Raw genomic sequence first — 26,934 nt, forward strand, 5'->3', positions numbered from 1 at the left:
CAAAGTTCATTTTACTCGAATAATTGGTCTTTGTAATGGCATTTCCCCAAGTGCGTTCCTCAGAGGATAAAGCATGAGAAAAAAAGCATTCTGTGGTTACATCAGTATGAGGACCAAAGTGCACATCTTCCTTTTGAAGACTCACAACGCATTTAGGATATTAAAATCCCTGTGTAGTGCAGAAATAAAGAAATCTGTTTCATTTTGTTTATCTGAGTATTTCACAAACTTTAGTTGACTCTCAGAAAACTCTTTTTTTTTTTTTTTTTGTAAAATATTTAACATTCCAGGACATACTTTGGGAAGTTTTGTCTTAGAGTATATTGGGAGATCCTATTAATCAGAACTCAACTCATTTAGAATGCAAGAAATAGAAATCTTATCATGTGCTCTCAGATCAACATTTGTCAGAATGAGCGTCATGACTCATTGGGTTGGGAAATCAATGAAGTGGATACTGACCAGTATTTGGGGGGAGGAACCCCAAAAGAAAACAAATAGGATAGAAAATATCAGGGTTGTTGCATGCAGTAAGTACTGAATCATGAAATTTTTACTGAGTCACAATGTAAAATACATTTCTTTCTGTGGTCATGGCCAAAAATGTCTAAAGCCACTGCTTTCATGAAAGTCACATGAATTGCTTGTTGTGGCAGGAGTTTCGGGGATAAGAAATGTCTGAACTTTGTAAAATTAACACAAAAAGGACTACTGTAATGCATGGCTAAATATAGTATTTGTTATTACTCAAAATTAGAGGATTTTAGAGCTGAAATATCTCATAGTGGGAAAACCAAAATAGAATTTTAGTGACATGTCAAGGTCAGACAGCTGTTAGCTGGGCCTAGAACCCAGGTTTTCTGATTTGTATTCTAGTATTCTTTTTCTCGTCAGCAAAAATTGACATAATTTTTATTTATAGAACATGAGGATTATTTCTTTTTAATGAAGAAGAAAACTAGGCACAAAATTCAGCAAATCACTCCCAGATAGCAAGTCTGTGACCAGTTACAAAAGTGCTGAAGGCTTTAATTGATGGAAAAAAGTAATGTAGAGATACTTCAGTGCTGGAGTCTAATTATAATTCCAATTAATAATTAACTAATTAATCTAATCCCTCGATTACTAGGTGGGGCCATTCAGTTATCTGGTTTCTCATTTGGGCAGTAAGTGTTCTGTATACATGATTTTGAAAAGACAGCAGATAATACATCAGTGAACACAAAATCTTACAAAGTGTAAGTTAAAGAGGCAACCTTTAAATAATGAATCAAAGTACAGGAAACCCTTCAAACTCACACCGTTTTTCAAAAAGAAAAGGAACTATGACATGGAAGCATCCCTTAGCAAAACAAACATTAGCTTCTACGCATTTTATTTTAGACAGGCCTCTGCAAGACTCTTTCCAGCTGAAGTCTTGAAGCTTATACCTAAATTTGTGCCTATTCACGCTTCTTTCATCATCTGTTCTTGGGAGGGAGTGTTAGAAACTGGTCAGCACAGGTTGGAGGGAGCTCCTTTCCCATCCCTCTGCTCCCTGGAAAGCCCCCACAGGAGTCAACCCCAGGGAAGTAGGCTTGGGCTTGAATCCCAGCAAACTTGTCTCCAGTCTCGGGAGCCCATGGTGTCATCTTCTCCCAGGAAGCTCCGAGCCACACTGGGCAGAAATCATTTGATAACTTAATCTGGGTGAGAGGAAGAGACGCTGAGGCCTGTGTACTCTAGTGATAAACGGCCGCATCCGGGTGAGTCAAGGAAGAGATATGATATCTTTTCAAACTAATATAAACGAATAAAGCATAAACAAGAACTTAAAGGGGGGAGGGACCACCCCCACAAAACGTGGGAAGCGACTGGTGTCTGGAGGGGAGAGAACCAAGTCGTTAAGACCTGGGGGTTCCAGGAGGTCTCTGCTGGCTGACGTTTTCCCGGCTGGGAGGGCAGTGGAGGTCGGAGGAGGTGACTTTCCTAAAGTCCAGGACCGCCGCTGGACCCTCCTCCTTCCTATAATTAACTCAACAGCCATCCCACCAGGCCAGACCGGCGCTCTCCCGGCAGCTCCCCTGGACCGCCGCCTCCCGTCGGTCGCCCGCCTCGCGGGGAAGGAGGGGGTCCCGGGGGTGGCTCGAGCACGGGCCACGGCAGCCTCCGCGCGGTTTCAAACCCTGACCTTGCCCGGGGCCGGCGCCGGCTCCGGCTCCAGCCTCCCCACTCCTCCCGGTCCTCCCGCGCCGGCGGCGCCCGCCCCGGCCTCCCGGGCGGGCGAGGGGGGCGCGGGCCCCGGCCCCGCGTGACGTGGGCGCCGCGCGGGAGGGGTGCCCGGGGGCTCGGGCCGCCTTATTAGCGCCCTGCGGGTCGCCGGCCGAGAGCAGACGGCCGCTCTGCGAGCCACGGGAGCCGGCGAGCGGCCCCCTCCTCGCACCGCCTCCGCCTCCTCCCCTCCGCTCCTCCCGCCCCACCTCTGCGCGAGCGGCGGAGTCGCCCTCTCCCTGCCTCTTTCTCCCGCTCCCGCTCGCTCGTCTCTCTCGCTGATACTTCCCCCTGCTGTGCTCCACGGAACCCAAGCATTCTCAGCGCTAACCTTAGGGACCAATGGTGCTCGAAAAGCCTAGAAAAAGCCGCTTTGGGCAGAGATAGTTGGAAGCCCCTCGTCCCTTCCCCCTCTCCCGGCGCAGCTCGTGCCCGGCGCAGCACCTTCTCGCTCCTGCACGCTCTGTTTGGGAGGACGGGGTGAGAAGGTGAAGTGGAAAGAACTGCAGAGCAGAGGGGGCCCGTCTCAGAGCTCAGATTTCATTTTCATTGAAGCAAAGCACAGAAGAGCAGTTTTTTTTTTATTCTGCATTTTTTCCTTTTTAATTTTTTTTTTTTTTAAGAAACTTATTTTGGGGGGGTTTGCTCTGGGCATTTGCCTTGCCCAGTAGTTGAAAAGTGAACTCGACTCGTGATGGTTCTCCTGTCACTTTGGTTGATAGCAGCCGCTCTGGTAGAGGTTAGGACTTCAGCTGATGGACAAGTAAGTGGAAAATAATAACAATAAAAAACTCAAACCCAACCTTTTCCCGAAAAAGTTCCTCCCCTCTTTCCCCTCCTCTCTCTCCTCCTCCCCCTCCCACCCTTCCCTGTTATCTGGTGCGTTCAGGAGCGGTGTTTTGAGGGCTGGGCGCAGCGTGCGGGGCGTTTGGGGTGGGCGGTTGAATTGCACGGGAGGGTTTGCCTCCCACTCCGGGAGCCCAGGCTTGTCACACCTAGGGCTTCACCACTTTGCAGCAATCTTAACAATTCCTGGTGACAAACTGCAGCTAGTTCGCATCCTCGCCGGGCCGTCTGGGTTTCCCCTTTCCGGAGGGCGGTCTGGGCGCTTGAATGAAGTTCTGGCCGCCGGGTCCGGGATCCCAGTGCCCCGGTGGCTGCTGCTGGAGTCGAGCTCGCGGGGCTTTCTCTCCTGCTTACTGACTCACAGCTTTTTCGGGCAGCCGGAGGCGGGGGTTTCAGGAAGTCCTTGGGCCGGACAGGGAGCGATCCAGTAGACACGTGTCCTGGGAGGACCGCGGCCGGGCTGGGGTTTGACAGTTGGGGAGGGGGGTTGGGTACGTTTCCTGCCCTGCTTTTTCCTGGGCAGAAGCTGGAGGCGCCTGCCCCTTTTCTCCCCTCCCCCTCTGCACGACTCCTCCTCTTTTTAAAGCTAAGTTGAGTGCAGCTCTGTTTCTTTTCGGCCCAGCCCCCACCCTTTGGAGACTCAAGGTGAAGCCCGATGCTCTGAGAAGAGTCCTTGAGAAGGCTCAGCGGGACAAGCCGAGCCGTTTGTAGTAAATCACATCAGCACAGGGCTGGTGGGACTTTGGGCACAGCATTTCTCTCTGTGAGTTTTTGTAGCTTCTCTGGTCTGCCTGGTCTGACCATAGAGTAAAACATAGAGAATTGTCTAGTTGATTCCTGACCTCAAATATGATACATCAGGCCCCCTTTGTAGGTTTCTTTTTGCACGTATAAATACAGAGACTTTCTTTTCTAATCCTGACCCAGTATCTGGAGTTTTCAGAAAAGAATATTGAGTGTCAGTATTTGTTTTTGTTGGCCTCATAAATGTTAAATTAATATTAAGACGGGCAAACAACTCCCTGCCCCAAATTGTTTTTGAATTGGCTCATGCTCCTGTCACAAGAACCTTCTACAAACGGAGGTGCAGCCTTAGGCACCAATCCCGGTCTCCAGCATTTCCTGATTAGCTAGCTCCTGAAAAGCATTAGTGGTAGAAATAAAACGCACAAGGTGATAAGATGAAACCCAGTAACTGTTTCTTTTTCTTACTTTCCCCCTCCTTTCCAGGCTGGTAATGAAGAAATGGTGCACATAGGTAAGCCTTGTTCTCAGATGTCACTCTTATCTTAGTAGAAAGTAAGGAATGAAGTAAGCTACACAAAATATTCTTTCTGAAATTTCTCCCATTGGTGGTTAAAAAAAAATTTGTAGTCCAGGAATATTTCTGTTCTTCTCTTCGTCTTTTTGGTGAAGGGTCCCACTTTCCTCAGGCTGAGTTTTAGAGTGATGTAAAAATTCTCCTGCTATTGGACTTCTCAAGCATCAATTTATTACTGTCATTGGACAAGGCACTGGTAGGTACTTGGAGGGTGATGTAGGGGCTGGAAGAAGATATGGAGATAATCAAATCAAATCAACTGGTGTGGCATTAGGAAGAACACATTTGATTAGAACAGAAGGCAAAGTATAAGAATGCTACAAAGAAGGGAAACATAAAGTACAGAGGATGGAAATCTTTCTCTAAAAATTTTCCAGCTTTGAATAAACACTCTGATGACTTCTCTTATTCCATCTGCTTTCTAATAATTATCTACTAATGTGCAAGATACTATGAGGGCTTTTGTAAATAACGTCTGAAAACCTCAGTATTCCCTGATGCTGTGGGAATTATTCCCATTTTATGGATGAGAAGACTGAGGCTCAGAGAGTGTGACTTGTAACAGGTCACTCCAAAGTCCATGGTCTTTTTTGAAGCTGTTTATAGTAATATATTTGTTCTGAATTCAGAGACTGAAAGTCATCTGGCGAGAAGCCAGGCTCCATTCAGAGTCTTTTCATACACATTCAACTTGGGTTACTTTGGACAGCTTCTCTTTTTGGCAGAGTATTAGTCTCTGTAAATTCTGTATTTGTCAAGTGATACTGTAAAGTCATCTTTTAGACCACAAGTTTTTATTACTGCAAACACAGTTACACGTCATTGCCCATGTGCTGTGTGCCATGCACAGTGTTAATTGCTGTATGTGCATTTTGTCATCTAATTCTCACAACCACACCATGAGGTGGGGGCACAATGATGCCTATTTTAGATTTGAAGAAAATGAACCTTGAGAAGTTACACAGCTACCTGCTGGAGTGCATAGTGGAGAGCTAGGGGGAACTCCATACATGTAAGCTAGTGGAGGGGCCCCAAGATCCAGGTCCAGAGGTGTCTGTGTAGCTGGACAGCAGCCTATGTCAGAACGCTCCTACTCAGTGCTTAGCATTGTTGGACCTCTTCCCTGGGGTTAGCCCTCCCCAGTAAGAGAAGGACACGGGAGGAGAGGGACTGAGAACTGCTTAAGAATGTAGTGTCTATGAAGAGACATTTGTCATTTGCAGTTGATAGCATTCAGTCATCAATGTATGTTTTTTAAATAAGGATTTTTTTTTCACAAATCGGGAAAAGAAAGCTATCTTACTTTTTATTACTTAAGCATCTGATTACTTAAACATCCCAACTTTTCAATATGCAGATTAAGAAGCTGTTTTAAGATTACCCATTCTACCAAAGGAATAAAATATGTTGCTTTGAGTAAATTTTCAGATAGGATCAGCATGGTCTCATGTCAGAGGCCCTGTCTGTACTTTGGTCCCGTCCTTTTGCTGCTGTCGCTTCCTTTGGTGGCCCTTTCCTGCAGGGGAGAAAGTAGTACAGGTGTGCTTCCATTGGCAGGAGGGAGATGAGTGGCAGTGTGGAAGAGAGGAGGGCAGGGCCCTCTTAGGTTGTATTGCTGGAGATTTACTCGCTCCCAATTTCCTCTGCTCTATGGAATTTCTCTTTTATTATTATCATTTGTATTTACCATTTCAAGAAAAGAAATAAAGATAAAAAATAGATTTGACTCACCAGTCTTGTGGTAGCAAAAGTATGGCTTTCATTTGCTTTGAGTTATAATCATTTATGGAACTCTTAAGAAGGATTTAAAAATATATTTTCAAAAATCTTGTATACAGTAATGAGACTTCTCTCCCATGTTCCCATGCGTCAAAGGATTGCTAGCTTGCAGGTTTGGTAAAAGGTACTCCTCTACATATAATTAAGTAATTTTTTTCCAATAATTGATTTGAAAGTGGTTTTATATAACTGCCTGGAGGTGCTATTTGATCAATGATGCAATTAGGAAAGGCTAATAAGTCTTGTAGAATTCATTAGTTTATATTTATTGGTCTACAAATTGGCTAGAGAAAATTGTATGGTTTTGAATAATTTCTAGGTAATGTCTCAGGCAGAGATAAATATAAATTAGTAACAAACCACAAATTATTAGGAAGCTAAATTTAAAAACCACTGTCTATTAAAATATAATATGCACGCAGCATAGTGCATGTAAGTGTATACGTTGCTGATTCTGCACGAAGGGAACACCAGCACCTGGATCAGTAAGTAGACCATTCTAAGCGCTTGTGCCACTCTCCTAAGATTATTCCTGCACAAAAGGTAACCACTGTCTTGATTTCTAGCAGGATAGATTAATTTTGCCAGTGTTCTAATGTTTTTTTATAAATAGAATCACACACTATGTACTTTTTAGTATTTGACTTAAGAACTCAATTAAAAAAATATATATGTGATGTGCTTCAACCCTCTAGACTAGGAAGGCTCTTATTTAGGTGGGGAGGAGGCAGGTTGTGATGGGGGCACGTTAGAATATGTATAGGTATGCTACTTATATAGTGTGTCATACGGGATATTGCTTCTTTCCTTCTCTCTCCACCTAGTGGAAAAATGCCCTCTTGTTATGTGGGAAAGTATGATTCACTCTAGAGAAAATGGGCAAATAGGTTTTGAACTGTGACCTAGTTCTCTGTCCTTTGTCAGCCAGAGAGGAGCTATTTACCTACCTATGTACCTACCTATCTACACCCATACATACATACACTGAAACATATGCACTTATGTGCACACATATGTTCATATAGGTACATGTGTGAATGTGTATGTACTGTGTGTATATCTGTGTGTTTCATGAGACCATTAACATACTTCTGTGACTTACCAGGAAACTCATTTCTGACTCAGAATATGGCCTCGGTAGGATGCCTAGGGTAATTGTGGGCAGCTGGCTGGCTGGCCTGATAGGGTAAGGAGGCTTACTCTGTGACACATATGGCTTAGGAAATAATCGTTGTTCTGTAGAAATTGGAGAATCTGAAAAAGAATTCTCTGAGTCCTTTTGTTTCATCAGCCACCACTTTGAGGTTGCCTGAGTATCAGTAGAGAAAAAGTCATTGTGAGACTTTGCTGTTAAGCTGTCTGTCCTTCCCTGCCCCCTCTCTTGGAATTGGGGCATATCCATCTTTCTCTGCCCCAGGTCTGATTCCTGGTTTCAAATTCCATTACATTTCATTCTTAACAAAGTAAAGTTGCTAATCTTGTCCTTTCAAATATCCAATTTACTGAGAAATAATTGTCGTCATTTGCAGGTATTTATTTGGTTTTAAGGTGTCGTGTGAGTTACTTTACCTAGTCCTTGGCATGTAGTAAGCATGTCCACTAGTGCAGACTTCATGAGAGCAAAGACTTTGTCTTGATGCCTGCTGTATCCCTAGTACCTACAACAGAGCTTGGTACCTCGTGGGTCCTCAAATGTTTGTTATTCATGCATAGCAGGGTATTGTCCTATTGGGCTTTACCTGTGTTCTGAATTTCCTTGAATGCTCCTGTTCTGTGCCCCTCTCCAGCTTTAATTGATCCCCAAGAAAATGACGATGCTGCCAATGACTATACAATTAATTATGCAATTTTATCAAGGCTTCTTTGACTTCTTTTTTCACCCTGCAAAGCTCAGGGACCTAGGCTTATTGGATGTTTGTACTTTTTTGTTTGTATTCAATAAGTATTTGGCAAATTGAATTGAATTATGTGCAGGTTTAGAATGCCCACTAATTTTGCACTAAAGTCTATTTAGGGTCATTTGCCCGGTTGCTGGCATCAGGGGAAGTAAGATAAGCTAAAATTAAAATCTGTCACTTCAATTTGCCAACAGCAATACTAAAAAGTATGGTTTGAAAGAATCCTTTGTGAAATTTAGAATTTTAGTTACCGAAGCCATTATTCTTCCTTGTAACTAAAGATTATGCACTGAGTATGCTGATTTGGCTCCCACCCCTCCAATGAACATCATAATGATTAATGTTAAGTGCTTTAAACTTCTTAGATAAAGATGTTATTAAGTGCAGCATGTTTTCTATCACCAACAACTTATTGCTATTTAGCTGAAATATTTCTTCCCCATACTTTCACCATTTTCTCTTGTCATTGTACCAAATAATCATAATATTACTCAGAAATGTTCAGAAATTTCCAAGGTCACCTCTGCTTCCAGGACATTTATCTCTGAGTATTCTTTGCTTGTGGATAGCCAACTCAGATTACTTTGGAAATCCATTAGGGACAATTCCAAATTGCCTGGTAAAATCGTGAGTAGTTTCCATGGGAAGTTTGGTTATCCCACTTGGACAGGATATACTGACAGTGAAGACTTAGATGGGACTCTCATGCTTCCTCAAAGACAATTGCCGTTACCAGAATTTTGGGAACCCTGTCTTTAGTGTTCCTCTGATAGAGATCAGCTTTTACTCCTAAGCTATGCTTCTTCTATTATTATAAGTTGTTGAATCATTCTTTTTAATTAATCAGTTTTTCTTCTGATTATAGGTGTTTTACATGTGTCCATTATAATTGTCTTCTTTAATTTTTCTGTATTCCCCAGATTTTTGACAATCATCCCAAATACCAAACTGTTATAATTTAGCATATTTTTGTTGTCTTCTTTTAATCAACAGATTGTGTTTTTTTGTATGTCTTTGTTTTGTTTAACATTTTAGTGTAATTTTCCATAGCATTACAAACTCCTTGTAAACATCATACTAACAATCGTACTAATAAACCTTAATTTATGTAATCTTTTTCCTACTGGTACCCATTTCTCATGATAATGAATCTTGCCACACAGTGTTGTATATAGATCATTGCCTGCCTTTCAAATGATGACTTTAGGAGAGAGCTCAGCAAGTTGATTACTGAGTAAAACCAAATTAACGTGATACATTTTGACGAATGGCTTTTGAAAAAGTTTGTGCAACCTGAACTACTCGCAATATAGGAAAGTGTTGATTTTTTAAATTTTAATTTTTAATTAGTTTTGGCTCTGTTCTTCTTGACATTTGAATATCATTTTTAAATATTTGATTATGCAATCTCTGAAAGATGCAATGAATTAATCATTTTTCTAGTTATCAAGTACCCAAAAGTATGAACAATTATATTATAGAAATGTTTTGTAAATTTCTTAGTACTATGAGAAGATTCATCCACCTCATAGAATAGAATTTGAAAGTTGTATATTCTTTAGAATGGATAGTAAAGCATGTGAAGAGTTCCCTAGCTTAGGACTCTCTGTTCCCACATGTAATTGATTCATCCTAATTTTCCAAATACATTTACAGGACTTTGCTGACTTAACTGTAAATCCCTAGGAGAGATTTTGTGGTAAAATGTCAGTCTCTTGTTTATAAAAATGATTGCCACAATTTGAGCATGATGAATCTTTATGGAATTTAGCACAAATTGTGCGCAGCATGAAACAGTCTATCTGTTCTTGCAGTCACTGATAAAACAAAAATAATATTTAGTAAATTTGTAGAGAGTAAAATAGGATTACATATATGAGTCTTCAAATACTGTGGTCTTAGATATTAAATCACATTTCATATAATTTTTCTTCATATTTAGTATATATATTTTTGTATGTATATATGCACACAAAATAAAAATAAAAAGAATGATTGAAATCGTTATTCATATGAGTTTGAGATATCTTTATTTTATGTGTTAAAACCTCTCTCTTTTACATGTAAAATCCATTCCTTAATCTAAAATCTAAGCAGTATATCTGCTCTAGGACCTATTAATATTCATTGCCTTTCCTCCATCAAATGGTCAGGGGCATAGACTCTGTTCACTATGTGGTTTAAAATCCTGACTCCACCACTTTCTAGCCGATGACCTTAACCTCTCAGTGTCGTTTTTAAAATATGTAACTTAGGCATACTACTACTACTTACTTCATAGAGTTGTAAAGGATTTATAAAATGCTGGCACGTGGTATGCAAGGTAGAATAATAGGCGTTATTATTAGTATGACTTAGTCTTGTGCTTTTACAAAAATACTTCTAATCAAGGAGAGTCACCTCATTCTAATCTCTACATTTTTGATAGGTCTGCCTGCCACCGTGAATTTCCAGGAACCTTAATTTACTGTGTTGTGGCCTTGTAAACTAGCCACTCAGCTTACCATGTGACAGCTCTTTGAGAGTTCTATTTTCATGTATTATCTTCATGTTGATATCTCAATGTAGTGTTGCTTAATTCATCGGAATATAGCACTAGAGGGAGGAGTTGAGCAAGGAGTGGTGCAAAATCAGTTATTCCATATGGATTCCACACCAACTATATTTTGTGTATACCAGACACAATTCTTTCTCTTCTTTTCACCTTATTTATTGAAATTTCTTCTTTCCATTTCACTGAGAGAAAATTCTTGTATTAATCATGACTCCTTTGGATGCAAGTAACAGGAACCCAGGTGACACTGGTTAAGGAAAACAAAAGATGATGTAATCAAAGTCAGGTATAGCTGGATCTAGGGCTCAAATAATGTCAGGAATCAATCTCTCTCTCTCTCTCCTTCTCTTCCCTGTTCCTTCCCTTCCTCCCTCCTTTCCCCTCCCATCCCTCCTTTCTCTCCTTCCTCCCTCCCTTCCTTCCTCTCTTTTTCTGACTTTTTTTCTGTGCTGGCTTTATTTCTCTATCAGGATAAGATTGTAGCTCCCCAGGTTTTGGCAAAGACTGTCACCAGCACCTCTAGGCTATCATTCTATCTTTTACCCCACTAGACAGAAAACTGTTTTTTAATTTTAGAGCTCCAGGAAGAGTTCCTGGTAGGGCTTTTATTGGCTGCCTAGCTTGAGTCATAAGCTTATCCTTGAACCATTCACTACGGGCAGGGGATGCAGTGCTCTGATTGACCTGGATTGAGACATTTCACCCTTGACTTACATGGATTAAGAGTGGAGTGTGGGATGTTTAACCTGGGGGAAAATTGGGGTGCAGTTAAAGAAAAAGGGTAGTTGGGTGCTGGGCAGCACACATGTACAAATGCCACAGCTATGAGGGCTTCCCAGCATACTCCATGGGAAATAGTGGCTGTGGTAGGCAGAATAAGGGCCTCCCAAAGACGTCTACATCAGAATCCCTGGAACCTATGAATACGGTATGTTACATAGCAAAGAGGAATTAAATCTGCAGATGGAATTAAGGTTGCTAATCAGTTGACCTTAAATAGGGAGATTACCCTGGATTATCTAAGGTGGAGTCCTTGTAAATGGAGGAAGAAGGTGAAGGAGAAAGAACTAGAGAGATGGCAGCATAGGAAAGACTTGGTCTGACGTTGCTGGCTTTGAAGATGGAGGAAGGGAACCATGAGCCAGGGAATGCAGGCGGCCTCTGGAAGTTGAAAAAAGGAAGGAAACAGATCACTCTTGGAGCTTCCAGAAGAAATTCGGCCCTGCTGACACCTTGATTTTAGCCCCGTGCGACCTTTTTCAGACTTTTGACCTCCAGAACTGTAGGATAATAAATTCATGTTGTTTTAAGTTGCCAAGTTTATGGCATTTGTCACAGAAGCAATAGGAAACCAATACAGTGGCCTAGTGGACTGTCCCAGTTTCTCATACTTTTGTCAAACTGTGAGCCAGATTATTTTAGATTTGGAAAATATAATTACTGCGAGTAAAGTTTCAGTGAAAACCTTTAAAAATGCTGTCCACATTTCTTATCTGTCATATTTTCCCCAGCCTTTGGCCCTGGGGACAAATGCTAATTTTCCTGGCTTTAAATTCTAGACACAAGATTAGTTTTTAAAAGTATTATCCATCAAAAAATTGTAAGACGTATGAGAAATATTAATTTTTAGAATGTCTAATATAGCTCTCAAGTTTGTAAAGCTTCCAGTGATGATAAATATAACAGTAGATGTGCTTTTTTAAAAAATAAGATTGGAATGTGAAAAGTTTGGCATTTGGGCCTCACTTAAAAAAAAAAAAAACTCCTCTACTTGTTATCCTGTTATTGATTATTTGATCATTTTAAGATGTAGCAAACAAAATACTTGGATATTTTTCTTCAAAAAATTTTTCGTCATGCTTTTTCTTTTCTTGAAAGGTCTTCTCTTACCTGATTTCATGTTCTGGAACACGAAAGAATGTGCTGTTCTTTCCTAAATGACTCTCTTGGACATAAACATTGTGCAACTGCAACAAATATTTATGAAAAAGCCAGATTAAAAAAAAATGAGAAGAATTTTTAAGTTCACAACTATTTGTTCTTTCTTAATGAGTTAAAAAACATTTTTTTCTTCAAATTGCTTTGATGGAAAATCTTTGACTATGAAAATAGGTTTGCAACTAAAAATGAGACATCAAAGAGTTTCTCTACCTTGTGGTGATAAAAGCCTAGAGGAGATGAAGTGAGGGAAAAATAATTTGGTTGTGTTCAGAATTTCAGGATGTGTCACAGTTTTTAATTGCCTCTGCGAGAAGATGTGTCCCCTTCTCCGTTAGTGTTTACAGCCTTGGGAAGCCCTTGGGCATGTGGTGTCCTCTTTAACATCCACTCTTCACCCCACTCACATCTTTCCTGGAGCAGCTGGCTCCTCTCATTTCTGATGAAAGTCATTCTCTTACCCTCGGCTCAGGATTTGGAAATGTTGTTGTTGGAGCTGCTTCTTTAGCAGATCTTGAAAATGCTTATTCGATTTCATTCTTGTGGCCAGATTGTTGCATACTGAGAATTTATACCTGATAAAGGAAATTGCCTCTGTGAACTGCCTCTTTATAGTCATCAGCCAATTCTTGGGAGAGGATCCCAGTGTCTAGGTTGGGTAACGGAGCATGGGTTGTTACAGCCAGCCTGGATTTCAGGCCCTCTGTTGACATGGAACTTAGGATCACTTTTAACCTTCAGAAGCAGTAGCCTGGAGTGAGAATGGAGTATGCGGAGGCCTGAGGGGTGCCAGGCCTTGGAAGGAATCTGAAACTGCCTTCCATCTTCTCTATCTCTAGTAGATGATGATGGTGATGGTGACAGTAACGTCAGCTAATTTTTCACCTATAGCAATGTAATAAATGGACAAGCCCTTTATGTGCTTTACCTCATTTGATCCCCATTATTATCCCTATTTTACAGATAATCTCTCTGAGGCTTAATTTTCACAGTCTGCTTGCAGGATGCCAAAGAGCACATCAGCTTGATACCAGAATTCAAACGCATTGCTTTCTCACTCCAGACTTTTAGTACCAAACCATCGTAGCCTCCTCCCTTCCTCACTTGGGAACTAAAGCCACATTGTATCAATCACAAGTACTCCAATATTCTGTGTGCCTGGGGTAGCTTTGATCTTGATTTGCTCAGCTAAAAATTGCTGTGATATTTGGGAGCTTTGTACTGTAGTCACTCCAGGTCCTAGCAATGTTCATTGTACTACTGAAGACTTTTCTCTTATTCTTCCATCGTGTGGTCTTTGTAACGTGCTGGGGACATCTAGTATTCTCTAGGAGACTTTTTTTGTAGAATTCTACAACATACTTAGAAGAATACCAAGCTGCCTGTCCTCAGTTGTGAGTATATGTGGCTCAATGTGTGAAGGAGTTAAGATGATCTCAAAGTATAGGCCACTGTGTCGTGCTGTGAGAACACTCCCTCCCAAGAATCCCCACTTCCAAAAATAGCTATTGATTTTTTTCCCCCAAAGACTAATGTACACTGGCGACATTTAAACGTAGTTAAGAGCTGTAAAGAGCTTAAAATCTCTGAAAGGACAAGATGTAAAAGCATCTAACTTTTCTCCCGTAGAGATTTTTATGATTTTCATAGACAGTGCACGACTGTGAGAACTAAGAAGCTTAGACCAGGGTGTCTGTACCTGACAAGTTAGCAGGGAAGCTTTCTTGGAAGAGATGGGACTTGAGATAGGTCAGTGGGGCTGGGTCGGATTTGCATAGATGGAGAGAAAGCAGTGACCCTTTCCCTGGCTTTAAAGGCAGGCATGAGGAAGCTGGGTCTAGTGAGCACGTTGGAATGTTCGAGAGGCTAACATGGGAGATGGTGTTGAAAAGAAATTAGGGACAGAACCACAGGGCCTTAACTGACAGAGTTAAGTTTTGATTTGGGTGAAGTTACCTAATCTCTGAGTTTCAGTTTCTTAACTTGTGAAGTGAGAAGATTTGATTAGTAGATGGGCTTCCAAGCAATTTTCAGGTTTAACATGGAAAAAAGATGTCAATTTTCTGAATCCGTTTTATCCTGAAGTGATGATGAGCCATTGAAACTATTCAGAGAGAATAATATGGGAATATCCATGCCTGACATTGACTGAGCACTTCCCATGTGCCAGCCTACTCAGCGCTTTGGATGGCGCCACTTAATTTTTACAACAAATCTACAAATTAAATACTATTACCCTTATTTTTATACTTGAGTACTGGCATAAAAGGTCCTGAGTGACCCAAATTATAAAGGTAGTAAGTGGTAGAACCCAAGCATTTTAGGTGTGGGACTTTAAAACGACTTTCCTGGCAGTAGTTTAGAGAATATTTTGGTATAATTTATGCAGTATTTGGTAGTGAGGAGTTTGAACTTGGCACCTGCAGCCTTTCAGTGTAAGGTGATGAGGATTCGAAGGTGATTAGAAGAAAGGGGATTAATTTGAGAGAAATTTCTAAGGAGAAATCAGTAGGACTTGAATGATATTAAATGGGGGAAAATTTGAACTGAAGGCAGTTTTCTAGCCTGGAGGTTTGAGAGAATCAGCACATGATGAGCAGAAGTAATGCAATCAGGAAGGCAAGCTGAATATTTGCTGAAAATGAGAAGTTTGGTTTAGATATTTTAAGGGAGGAAGAGAGAGGCATTGTTTTCAGCAGAGAACTGACCCATTCAGGCTTCAGTTTGAGGGAACTTTTCTTCTTTTAACCTGGATTTACTGAGGGCCTATTATGTGCAAGTATCGTGCTAAAACACAGATGTGTAAAAGGGTCCAAAGGCTCAGAAATGATTAAAGTTTGGAAATTATTAGAAAAATCTAACACGGTTGACATTAAAACAGAAAGTATGACTAGCTAAAAGGTCTTTAAGTATATGGAAACGTAGAACATAGTCTCCTCGAATTCTTTGCTGTAGGTTGTGTGCAGTACTTGTGTGTGTGTGTGCGTGTGTGCAGATGTATACACATATCACACATGCACATAGACACAAGAAGGTATTTTTTTTCCTGCAGCACAAAGAAGAAGGCGGCATTGGGATAAACTCTAGAGTGAGGAATTTAGATATGAGAGAATTCCCTGACAAGGAGAATTGTTAGTGTTATAATTAGACTGCCAGTGGAGATGTGCCAATAAATTTTCTGAGAGGTAGTTCAAGTTTTTGAGGAGATCCTGAATAAAAACATACCCTTCTTACCTGCCTGGGTTCTGGACAAGTTGAGAAATAGCAAATCTAAAGATGTAGTAAAAATACCTTTTACAAGAGCCTGGGGTGGAGCACGTGGCTCTCATTTTGGGAGGCAGAGTGCAGGCTGACAGTGCACCCCAGCCGGTGTGGTGTGTGTCAGGCCCCGCTGGGCTAGGGCAGGGCCTGCCCCTGGTGAAGTGGAAGAGAACATGTGCTCTTTATCAGGAAGGTTCCCAAGAAGAAGAATGATGAGAGAGGTGCTGAGCTTTGCAGACTTCTTATTTTTCCCAGACTTACCCATCACAGATGTCACTCTTCTTCACTGAGGAAGGGTGAGTTAATACTGGGTGAGAGGAGTACTCAGAGAAAAATCTTTCCTCATAGAGAGCAGGACCAGGTTAAAGGTACTTCACCTCTAACTTAAGAAAAAAAATAACGTCATCTACTTGAGATGCCTTAATTGTAAGAAAGAGGCAAAGATTAGATGATTTTTCAAGGTCTGTTTTGTTTGTGACCTGTATAGTTGTAATTCTGTGGCTATCCAAAGGGATTGCAGAGTGGGGGGAATTTCCTGCTGCCTGCTCCTAAGGATGAGGGGCTCTGCGTCTGCGTGCCAGGAGGTCTGTTTTAATGATTAGATTCTTTTTATTGTTGTTGTTGTTAGTAGCTTAAAATGTAAGTCCTTGATACTATGAAATGTTTGATTTATAGGCCAGCAGGAACTGTGAGAAATATACACAACATTTGCAAGCAGAATTCTGGCTGTAGAGGTATATGACAACTTGTGTAGTTGGCTATCATTGATTGCTTGGTAGTAAATTACTATTTGGGGAAGAGAGGATGCATTCTAATTTTAGATACCCCCTTAGGCTCAAACTGCTCTCATTCATTCACAGATATTTATTGACTGCAGGGTCTGTTTTAGGCACTGGGGAATTGTGAAGGAAACAGATAAAAATCCTTGCACTTATGAAGCTTATAGGCTAGCAGGTATAAAGAAACAATAAAAAAGTAAATATATGAATAAAATGTATGTGAGATGGTGACCAGTTTTGTGGAGAAAAGTAAAATGCCGAGGGAGATAGAGAGTGTTGAGATGGTTACTGGTGGTCAGGACGGAGCTCACTGGGAAGGTCATGTTTAAGCAGAGACTTGAAGGAATTGTGGGGTGAGCCATGTAGCTGTCTGGAGGGAAGACACTTTGGCAGAGGAAATAGCAAACACAATGCCTTGAGTTGTAAGAATGCCCAGTGCCAGGCTGTAGGGCCTTGTGAGCCATTTTACTCTGAGTGGAATGGGTTTTGAGAAGAAGAGTGACATGATCTGTTGATTTAATTACCCAGGCTCTGTTTTGAGGATAACCTATAACCTTGAGAGAAGAGCAGAAACAAGGAGAATGGTTATGAGGCTCATTCAAAACTGAGACGGTAGTAGTTTGGACTAGGGTAGTAGCTGAGGAAGTGGGGAGCAGTGGTCAGAATCTGGAGATATTTTGAGGGTAGAGTCAATAGAATTTGTTAAAAGATTTGGTGTGTGGTCTGAGAAGAGTTAAGGATGGTTTAGTCAAGTTTTTGGTCTGAGTAACTGGAACAATAGAGTTGCCATTTACTGACATGGGCAAGGAGGAGATTTGGGGACAGGAAGAGAGGAAGGTTACTTTTGGAAATGTTAAGTTGAGATGCTTAGTGGATATTCACATGGAGAGGATCCATAGGCAATTGAATTGCGAAGAGAAGAGCTCATGGATGAAGCCCGAACTGGAGATAGATATATGAGTGTGAAGGCATTTAAAGTCACCAGGTAGGATGCGCTTATCAGGCTAGAGAGGGTAGATGCAGAAGAGAAGAGTCCTGGGACTAGGTCCTACGGCACTGCAGTGTATACAGTCATGGGAATAAAGGGACTTGAGGAGGGAGAATAAGAAGGGGAGACCAATGTGGAAAGAGGAGAACCAGAAGAGAATGGTGTCCTGGAAGCTAAATAAAGTACTTTAGGAAGGAAAGAGAATAAACTGGATCAGAATGCTGCGGATAGGGAAAGAAGGAAGACGGAGGCTCTTGGCCATTGGTTTCAGCAACCTTGGGTTAATAGTGACCTCAACAAGCGCTTGATTGGAGTGGGTTCAAGAAGGAACAAGAATGGGAAGAGAGGAATTGGAGACATCTAATGTCAGTCTTTTGAAGTGTTTTGCTATAAAGGGGAGTGAAGTAACGGAGGATTAGCTGGAAGTGGATGTGGCCTCAAGAAGGTTTTTTGTGAAAGACAGGAAATATGGCAGTTTATTTATTTGCTGATGGGGCTGATCTAGTGATGTGGGGGAAATTCATAAGGAAAGAGAGAGAGGGTTATTGCTGAAGCCGTTCTTGCAAAGGCAGGAAGGGTTAAGGTATGATACACAGTGAAAGGTTTCCTCATAGGTAAGATTGTAGACAGTTCATCCATACTACTAGGAGGGAGGTGGATCATGTGTACACAAATGCCAGAGAGTTGTGGAAAATTCACTGCATCCAAGTCAGGCTTGGGTAATTAGTGACCACAGTGTGGCTTTACAGTGGCCTCAGCCCTCTGTGCTTGTGGAATTTATGGCCCACAAAAACCTTTACAGACCTATTGCTGTGGCCCTTCAACCATCTCAGCTGACAATTGTATAGTTTCACATTTTAAAATTTCATGTGAGCATTATTTTAATGAGTAGCTAACTTACATTTAAGTCAGAATAGCTAATATTTACTGAATCCTCTGCATAATCTCATTTAAACCTCTCACTAAACCCATGAAGTCGGAACTATGACTAACCTCCAGTTAAGAATTGAGGAAACCGAACCTAAGAAAAAATAAAGAACATGTTCAACTTCATATGTTGACTTAACTTGCTGCTTTCTACCACTGTAGTTCATTCCTTCACCATGGGCTCTATTGCTTTATGGAAGTATTTGGATCTGTGAAATGTGTAATTTCTGAATGCAGTGAATTAACATTGCATATAATTTAGTCTGTTTATGTGATTGTAATCTGAGATTAAATACTTTTGACAATTTTGAACTTTACCCGCCACCTTTTTATTTTCCTCCCAAAGACCAAGAATTTAAGAGCCTTTTTACAGAAAATTTTGAAGCTACACTAGAGGAAAAATTGGTTGGCTGGCTGCGGGTAGGCAGAATGTCATCATTCTTGTAGGAGTTTTCCTTTATAAGTCAGATCTTAAATTAGAAATTGACAGCAAGATGTTCCATCTATTCTGAAGTGAATAAGAGCATAAGAATATGATCTTCAGTGTCAAAATGATCAGAATTGAAATTTTCCCTTGGCTCTTTCTTTCTATGTCTCAGGCCTTCTAGACCTGCTTTCTCATTTATAAACTGGGGATTGTAATACCCATCTTCTGTGATTGTTGTGAGAATTAGAGATGGTATATTCTCAAGCACAAAGCACAGTGCTCAGTATTTATTCTGCTAACACATGGCAGGTGACTGGGTAGCTCCTTTGTCAGTTCCGTTAACTACTTTCTGGGGGATGGTAGCCTGAGGGGTTACTAAGTACATCCTTTCCCTTGGTTACCTTAATTCCCAACTGGAAAGTAACTCATTCAGGATTTAATTTCAGAAATGTTTCTTCTGTGTACATTTTGGGGATGATTTATTATTTAGCATTAGAGAAAATAAAGCTCTGTAGAACTACACCATCTTTATTTTGAATAAAATTTCAGAGCATATTCTGTGACAGCGGAAAAATGGAACTGTCCCAGAGAATCTAGGATGCATGGTTTACTGTAAGCACGAGGCTCTGGATATCCTCTTGGGTGTGGAGGAGCCTCCCTGCATTCTTCCAGTCACTTAATCCAGGCATCAGTATGTTGTCTAGACTTTGGTTGTGTGAATTCCCTTCAGTGGAGATGGGAAATCCATACATTAAAATTAAGCATTGCTTTCTCCTTCCCTTGAAACAGTAAACCGACGGTTAGAGAAAGAGTTATAACTGGGATTATTGGTGTAGCCAGATGCTCACGGGCCTTGGGCAGTAAGTCAGAGTGTGGAGCAGCAGAGACAAAGCAAAGGTTCTCTAGTTACCTCCATTACTAACTTAATACGTATTAAATGAATTCTATTGACAAGAGACCCTGGCAGGTGCAAAATCTTGTATTAGATGATATGGGGAGTACCAAGTCGAATGGGGAGTTCCTTAGCCTCAAGGAATTAATTTGGGATAGGCTTCGTCAGTCCACATCCAGAGCCCTATTTATCCCTTACTCTGGAAACTTTCCCCTCCGCACTCTGCTCCTGTGACATTTGAGTTCCTTCCCTAAAATTTTGAGTTTTTTCTCTAAATCAGAATTTTCAAAAGTATTCACCAGGGATTGGTTGTAAAGGAGACTGAATCTCTGTGTCTGTGCCTACCCTAATGCCTGGGGTAGGTCGTCGGCTGTGATATAGAGGGCCTCTGAAGCTGGGGTTGTGCTGTTGCTGCTCCCAGTGTTGGAGCCAGGCTTCTCTTGACTCTGTGATACAACAGTCCTCACTCCTCTGCCTAGTAAATATTTACACCCATGTTACTTGCTCTGTGCATTGAATAAAGGGAGATATTTTATTTAAATACATTGGTCGTTATAAGTGGCATAATGATAAACATGCACTCAAGGAATTTCCTAGTTGCAAAATACGTTCATTTATCTTCTGGTATTTTACCCATCGTTTGAAGTATTTAAAAAGCAGGGAAATAGTGAAAACATAGTGATTCTAGAGGGATACTTGAAGAACATAGGTTGTAGGTTCATTTATGGTTCTCATACTCTAATTTTTTGGATGACATACATGTAATTTCTATAGTTGAGCAGTGTTTGTGAATCATATAATTTTTTCAGGGTCCTTTAACACTACAGGACTAGCCTTAGGCTAAAATTATGAAGGTGGGGAACTTTTTAATTCATGGGTCTCAGATTTTCCTTTCTATGATTGCTTTATTCATCCTTGTTGCCCTCCTCATTTCCTTCTCCAGTATGCACTGTCTTCTGCCTTCAAAATCACTTCTATTAAGGGATAAATAGTTAATTCAGTTTGTTATATTTCCCAAGAATGTTTGCCTTTCAGAAGACACAATACTCAAATTGGGCTAAAGTAGGGGAATTAAGTTCTAATTGTGAAATTCAGTGTAACATGTAAGTGTCCACTCATGTTGTAAGGTGGACCCCAAATACACATTCACATTTAAATAAGTATCTGTCCCATGTAAGGAATACGGTGCAAAATGACAGTGCCCTTTGCTCATGACTAACCAGTACCTGCATATTCAATTTATAGATTATTATTTCCTTTTTTTAACTCATTCTCCTCATTTTCTGAAAATGTTCTGTGGTTTATGTGGCATGACATGAGGAGCAGAATGAGCATATGGGCTTTGGAGTATGACTTGGACCCATATCTGAACTTCACAGTTGACCTTGGATCTTATTTGACCTTGGACACATACCTCCTGAATCTCAGTTTCCTCACCTGGGAAGTATGATTGTTAGGGTTGTTATGATGGAAGAATGTGTGTAAGCTGCAGCACCATAAAATATAGTGTATAAATTACAGGCCTATGGTAGATGCAACATAAAGTGGCTATTGCAATTACTATAACTTCTAGCATTCTTACAGGGAAAAAATTAAAACAATGAGAAAAAAATTTCTTCTACATAATAGCAACTTTGTTAAAAGTTTGTAGCAGGTGTCAGTTATGCTAATAATTAATTAATTGGAGGTAGGTTTTGATTATAAGCAAGCCAGATATATTTTATGGAAACTTACTATATTCATGTTCTTAGACATAGAAATAAGATTTGAATATTCACATTATAATAAACTTTTTTTAAAAATAAAAAAATGTTTCATTGAACACAGAGTTACCTAAGCGCAGTTGAGACATGATTTGAGTTCTCAAAATTTAATACTTATGAGATGATTCAGGAATATATTTATTATGCAAGTCGAGGCAGAGTTTTGTGAGGTGGGCGCTTTACGCCTATGTTATGTCCTCCTGTGTTCTCTTGTTGCACAGGATTCTACAATTCTATTTTTCACCCCACAGATTTACCAATAAAGAGACATAGAGAGTATGAGCTGGTGACTCCAGTCAGCACAAATTTTGAAGGACATTATCTCTCCCATATTCTTTCTGCAAATCACAAAAAGAGGTCAACGAGGGACGTGTCTTCCAACTCTGAGCAATTGTTCTTTAACATCACAGCCTTTGGAAGAGATTTTCATCTGCGACTAAAGCCCAACACTCAGCTAGTAGCTCCTGGGGCAGTTGTGGAATGGCAGGAGACATCTCTGGTGCCTGGGAATATAACCAACCCTGTTAATGCTCATCAACCAGGAGTTGCTTCAGAAAGAATCTGGAAAACAGAGCCTTTGCAGACTAACTGTGCTTATGTTGGTGACATCATGGACATTCCAGGAACCTCTGTTGCCATTAGCAACTGTGATGGTCTGGTAAGACTCATTCCCTCTTGTGTGTATATGTTTGCAGGTATTTGGGAGTACAGCATGGTTCAGCATGGTTTGGGAGGTAGAGGGGGAAAGGAAGCCTCATTATTATGTTTTAAGTGCAGGAAGAAGCATTAGAAAGCATTTTACTGTCAAAGGTATGTGCCTTGGCTTAATTTTGACATGAAGACAACGTTATTCCAAGAAACAAAAGACAACTGTTTTAGTGTTTTTTGCCTATATTTTCACTTGTGTTACATTGGGGAATTTTATTTCCTTACTTCTTTCAAAGCATTCTTAAAGCTTTCTAAAGAAACAAGATTCCTCCAAAATGATAGTATTTCACTTATGTGGAAACTTTGGATATCTTCTTAAAGAAAGTATTTTGAAAGCATTCTTTTGCTTCCCCACAGAATGCTAAAATGGGAAATGGGCTGATCCTCTGTCAGAATTTGTTCAAATAGCATTACTTTATGAACATGAGAGGTAGTTCTCTCTGTATGGTGGCTTTGATTCATTTTTTTCCTTTATTTTCAAATAAAATACCTATATATTGCTCTTCAGTTTTGTAGTTGAGACCAATAGTAAGTGACTGGTCTTTACTAACTCTGCAAGTGTGAAATATATATATATATATATATATATATTTTTTGTATCTCCAGATGTTATTTGAAAAGTATGTCAATGTTTATGCCTCTTCCATTCACAGTTGACTCCAAGTCTTTGTTCAAAAAGAGCAACCATTTTTCTTTCTATGGTTGCCAGGCTGCTGTTTCTTGGGAGTTCAGAGGTATTCTCTTTGTTTTGTCACTTTTCTGGGAGTTCTCAAAATATTTCTTACATTCCTGCTTATAGTTATTCTACCTTGGCTGGTCCTCCAGCAATACTTTGAATATTCCGCTGTTGTCCTCTGTATGCATAAGTGCAACCCAAAGGAGTTATGACACCATATGTTGTACTAAGTGCTCATGAGTTCATTGTTGTAGGCTTTATTTTTGTAGTGCTGTACTGCTTCTTGATGTTTGGTAGGTTTTTAAAAGCCAGCACAGAAAACTGAATAGAGTATGTGTAGCAGATCCGAGTCTCCAAGTTGGACACCATCCATTTAGGATCCATACTCTCATATTTGGTGCCGGACCGTGTTCTGGGGTTTGAGGATATAAGGAATCTCTCAAATTCTTCTCATTCTACGCAAACATTGAATACACCTGAATTAACTAAGTCACTGAAAAAAAAAATCACTTTCTAGAAAACTAAGTTTAAAGTATTCACTGAGAGAGTTTAGTTCAATATTGCTAAGATATAAAAGGGAATAAATTATATGCAAAGGTACTGCTTTATAATACTTTTAAGTAAAATATATCATGTATCAAACTTGATTCATTCTTATTTTTCAGTTTTATTGCATAAAAAATTATGTACTTTTTATCTCCTCAGTTAAGATTTGAAACTTGGGATATTGGCTTGAATATCAGTTTAAGGAAGGCAAAAGCAAGGAAATTATTTTAATAGATTATCACAGTGATTTTATTTTTAGACCTGACTTCGCAATCAGTATTTTTCTTACTGTACGTGTCAAATTATGTTATCATATGTACAGAAATCTGGGACAATAATAAGTTGTTATAAGGAAGAGGAAAATAGAAAGTATAAATGAACATTAATTATTAGGGTTAATTTCTCATTTTTAAGATATGGTGTTAACTATCTACGTTGTATCTATTGATATAGTGTGTGTATGTGTACACTACAAGTATTCATTTGTTCCATTCTTTGATCCATTAATTAATTAATGAAAAGATACCTGTAGGAAGTCAGTTATGGGCCATCCACTATTCCAGGCACTGTGAACTGGTGAAAGGGGATAATCATGGTTAGCAGCCTCATGGAACTCAAAGATGTTAAATTTGCCATAGAATTTAAATGTGAAAAAATCTGGCAAATACATCTATATCCATATTTATATATAGATACCTACAAATGTATTAGAATCCTGTTTAACTTAAAAAATTGTGGTTAAGGGAAGTATCCTCTGGAGAGATTTTATGAATGAGACAGAGTTTTGAATCAGAGATAAGTGGCCCAGGCCTTGAGCTTGATCCAGGAAAAGGATCGGGTCCAGCTTATAGCAGGCAGTGCTGACTGTGTGGGTATGCAGAAACAGAAGGCTTTTCTAGAGTTTCCAGCTCACAACAGCTGTGGAGAAAGAAGGAAGATGATGGCAGGAGGAGAAGCAGGGTTGTGGAGAAGAGATCAACAAACTGGAGGGCTAACACCAGCGCTACTTCACTACTCATTAAACTGGGGACAAATTCTTAAAATTGCAGAATTGCATTGGACAGGATAAGCTCTTAGCAGAGATGAAGTAGGAAGTTTAATTGATGGGAATGTAAATAAATTTGACTGATTAGCTGATTCCTAAATGCTTTTTGTTCCTTTAACTTGCTATGTAGGGATTTAAGCTTGACCTTCTTGACCTTAGAAAGGAAAGCAGGGATATTGAGATAACGTAAATGCCCAAGGATTAACCTGATGGGATTTAAAGCCATTGCCCTGGGAGGCTCTGGGATTATAATCAAATCCAAGTTGTCTTATTAGAAAGTACAGCCACTTCTGGCCTAAAAATACCAAAGGGAAAATTGGCGTGTATATCGTCAACCAAGTATACAGTCAAGTCTCCTGATATGGAAGAAAAATGCCGTGGAAGCCCTACCTGGATGAGAAATCTAATCCTCCTCATTAGGTTAAATTTTAGACTGGTATAGACAGGATTCCAGTGATCTGATTTTCTACATGTGGCCTTTGAAGTTGTTGCACATACAGAGCAGCCACAGGTGTTTATTTTTCACTAAGCTTGGATAGTTCATAGCCAGGCCTTCTCCCTGAGTGAAATTCCTTGCCTCTTTTTTTCTCTTATGTGTGACATGCTATGTGAGTTTGAAATGGATGCACACTCAGAATTAATTTGTATTCAACATAATGCTTTAACTTAATTTTAAAAAGGCAGTGCTGCTCAAAGTGTGTCCACAGACTCAGGTTTGTGACAAGATAAATATGGAAAGTGAGACTAAGTGTTTTTGGCTCTAAGTGTGTTGGCTCTAATTAAAAAAAAAAAAAAATTGGGGCTGGTGTTTTGTGACTTGGTTTTTCATTTTATTTTTCTAGTGATTAATTTTTAACGTATTTTACAAAAATATCAGTCTGAAACCAGTTAGGGGGAAGAGAAACTTCTTCACCACAGATAGTTTGAAGTGCAAGTAGTGACGCTTTTCTGTTTTTACCCCTCTGGACATCAGAAACTTGACTGAAATAGTCAGGTAGAGTCCACCTATTCCAGGTAACTGTGTGGAATGATCACAGGAAAGGTACTTTAACAATGAAGATGACAGAAAAATGCCTTGAGGGACATATACAGAACCATGGTCTAGAATGTGACCTAGACATAGATATGCATAATAACTAATATATTCTGTGGGTTCCTGAAATCAACATCAAAGTCTTTTCTGTGCAAAGGAATTGACCATGGTTCTTACTCAATATGGCCAAGAATAATGTCTTTTCCTGTCCAGCGTGACCTTTCCTTGTTCTTTGCCAAGATTATTTTTTATGAGTGGCTGTTAGTTCTTTTCCAATTGCGTGTTATTCCTGCTCTACTCTACCCTACTTATAGGGAAGAATTATTGAAATATTCAATCTGAATTTGGAATTGTCTCTGCTTTCTGACAGTGTCCAATCTAGAATAAAGCCCCACTTCTCTATACCCTCCCCTAAATTACCCAGCCAAAGCCCAAATCCTATTAATAGGTTCTTTCTAACACTGTCTTACTGAGCTGCTCAGGGTTCCCTCTGGTGTGCACTCTCCCTCTGTGCAACATGTAATAAACCAGCTTGTCAATGGCAAATGTGTTCTTCGTGGTCTTTGGCTGGAGGGTGTTGACATGCTTTACCTCTCCTCACCAGGAGTCATGGTGATGGCAGGCATTTCACACACTTCTTAGTGGGAAGACACTTCTGGCTGAGAATCCCTGCTGAAAATAGATTTCTTTATTCTGCAGAGCCCTGGAATTTGCTCTGTAACACCATGAATCTCCCCTGTGAGTAGTGGTAGCTCACAATCACATTTTGTGGTCTACAAATTTGCCAAAATAAAGGGTTGTTTGGTTAGTAGACTTTATGTCATGTATTTTATAACATAAGGAAACTGGATTTTTCTAGATTTGCTAGAACAAAATTGCTTTGTTAATTCCCCTGGATTATCATCAGAGGGAACTGGTTGGGAGTGGAAGAACTGACTAGTGATGACTGTCCTCAGTTATCCAGCTCAGTGATTTCCTTGTGGGCTGATTTAATGATCGAGGGCATTTATCTTAGGATAGAAGTTTTCAACATTTTTTTTTTTAACATTTGGAATTCTTCCTTCAAATGAAATCACTAGGGGTTATCTAATAAAATAATATGTAAAATGGATAAACTCAGGAAAGCCCTGGTTAAAACACAGGTGGGAGATGCTCTTCCTCCTAGTTTCTCTTCCACCTGCCTTGGTCTCACTCCAGACCACTTTTAGGCCTCCCGAGGCATCTAACAGGGATCTTCACTGTTAAGGCAGAGGGTCTTGGAAGCTTGAGGTTAACAATTTAGGAACCATAAACTGAACCTCTT

The 26,934-nt window shown here is 40.1% G+C and overlaps 1 protein-coding gene across 2 annotated transcripts in view; it reads left to right on the forward strand.

Moving 5' to 3' along the window:
• Window positions 1-2,364: 2,364 nt before the first annotated feature.
• ADAMTS3 (ADAM metallopeptidase with thrombospondin type 1 motif 3) overlaps window positions 2,365-26,934 on the forward strand; it is a 267,146-nt gene continuing 242,576 nt past the window's right edge. The window contains exons 1-3 of one of the 2 annotated variants that reach the window (XM_014847231.3): window positions 2,365-3,013; window positions 4,327-4,354; window positions 21,875-22,281. In XM_014847231.3, coding sequence (XP_014702717.1) covers window positions 2,945-3,013; window positions 4,327-4,354; window positions 21,875-22,281 — 504 coding nt within the window. In that variant the 5' untranslated portion in view covers window positions 2,365-2,944. The remainder of the gene's footprint in view (window positions 3,014-4,326; window positions 4,355-21,874; window positions 22,282-26,934) is intronic. The other variant, XM_044766117.2, reaches the window with a different exon arrangement.

This window comes from Equus asinus, chromosome 3 (genome assembly GCF_041296235.1).
Source record: "Equus asinus isolate D_3611 breed Donkey chromosome 3, EquAss-T2T_v2, whole genome shotgun sequence".
NCBI lineage: Eukaryota > Metazoa > Chordata > Mammalia > Perissodactyla > Equidae > Equus > Equus asinus.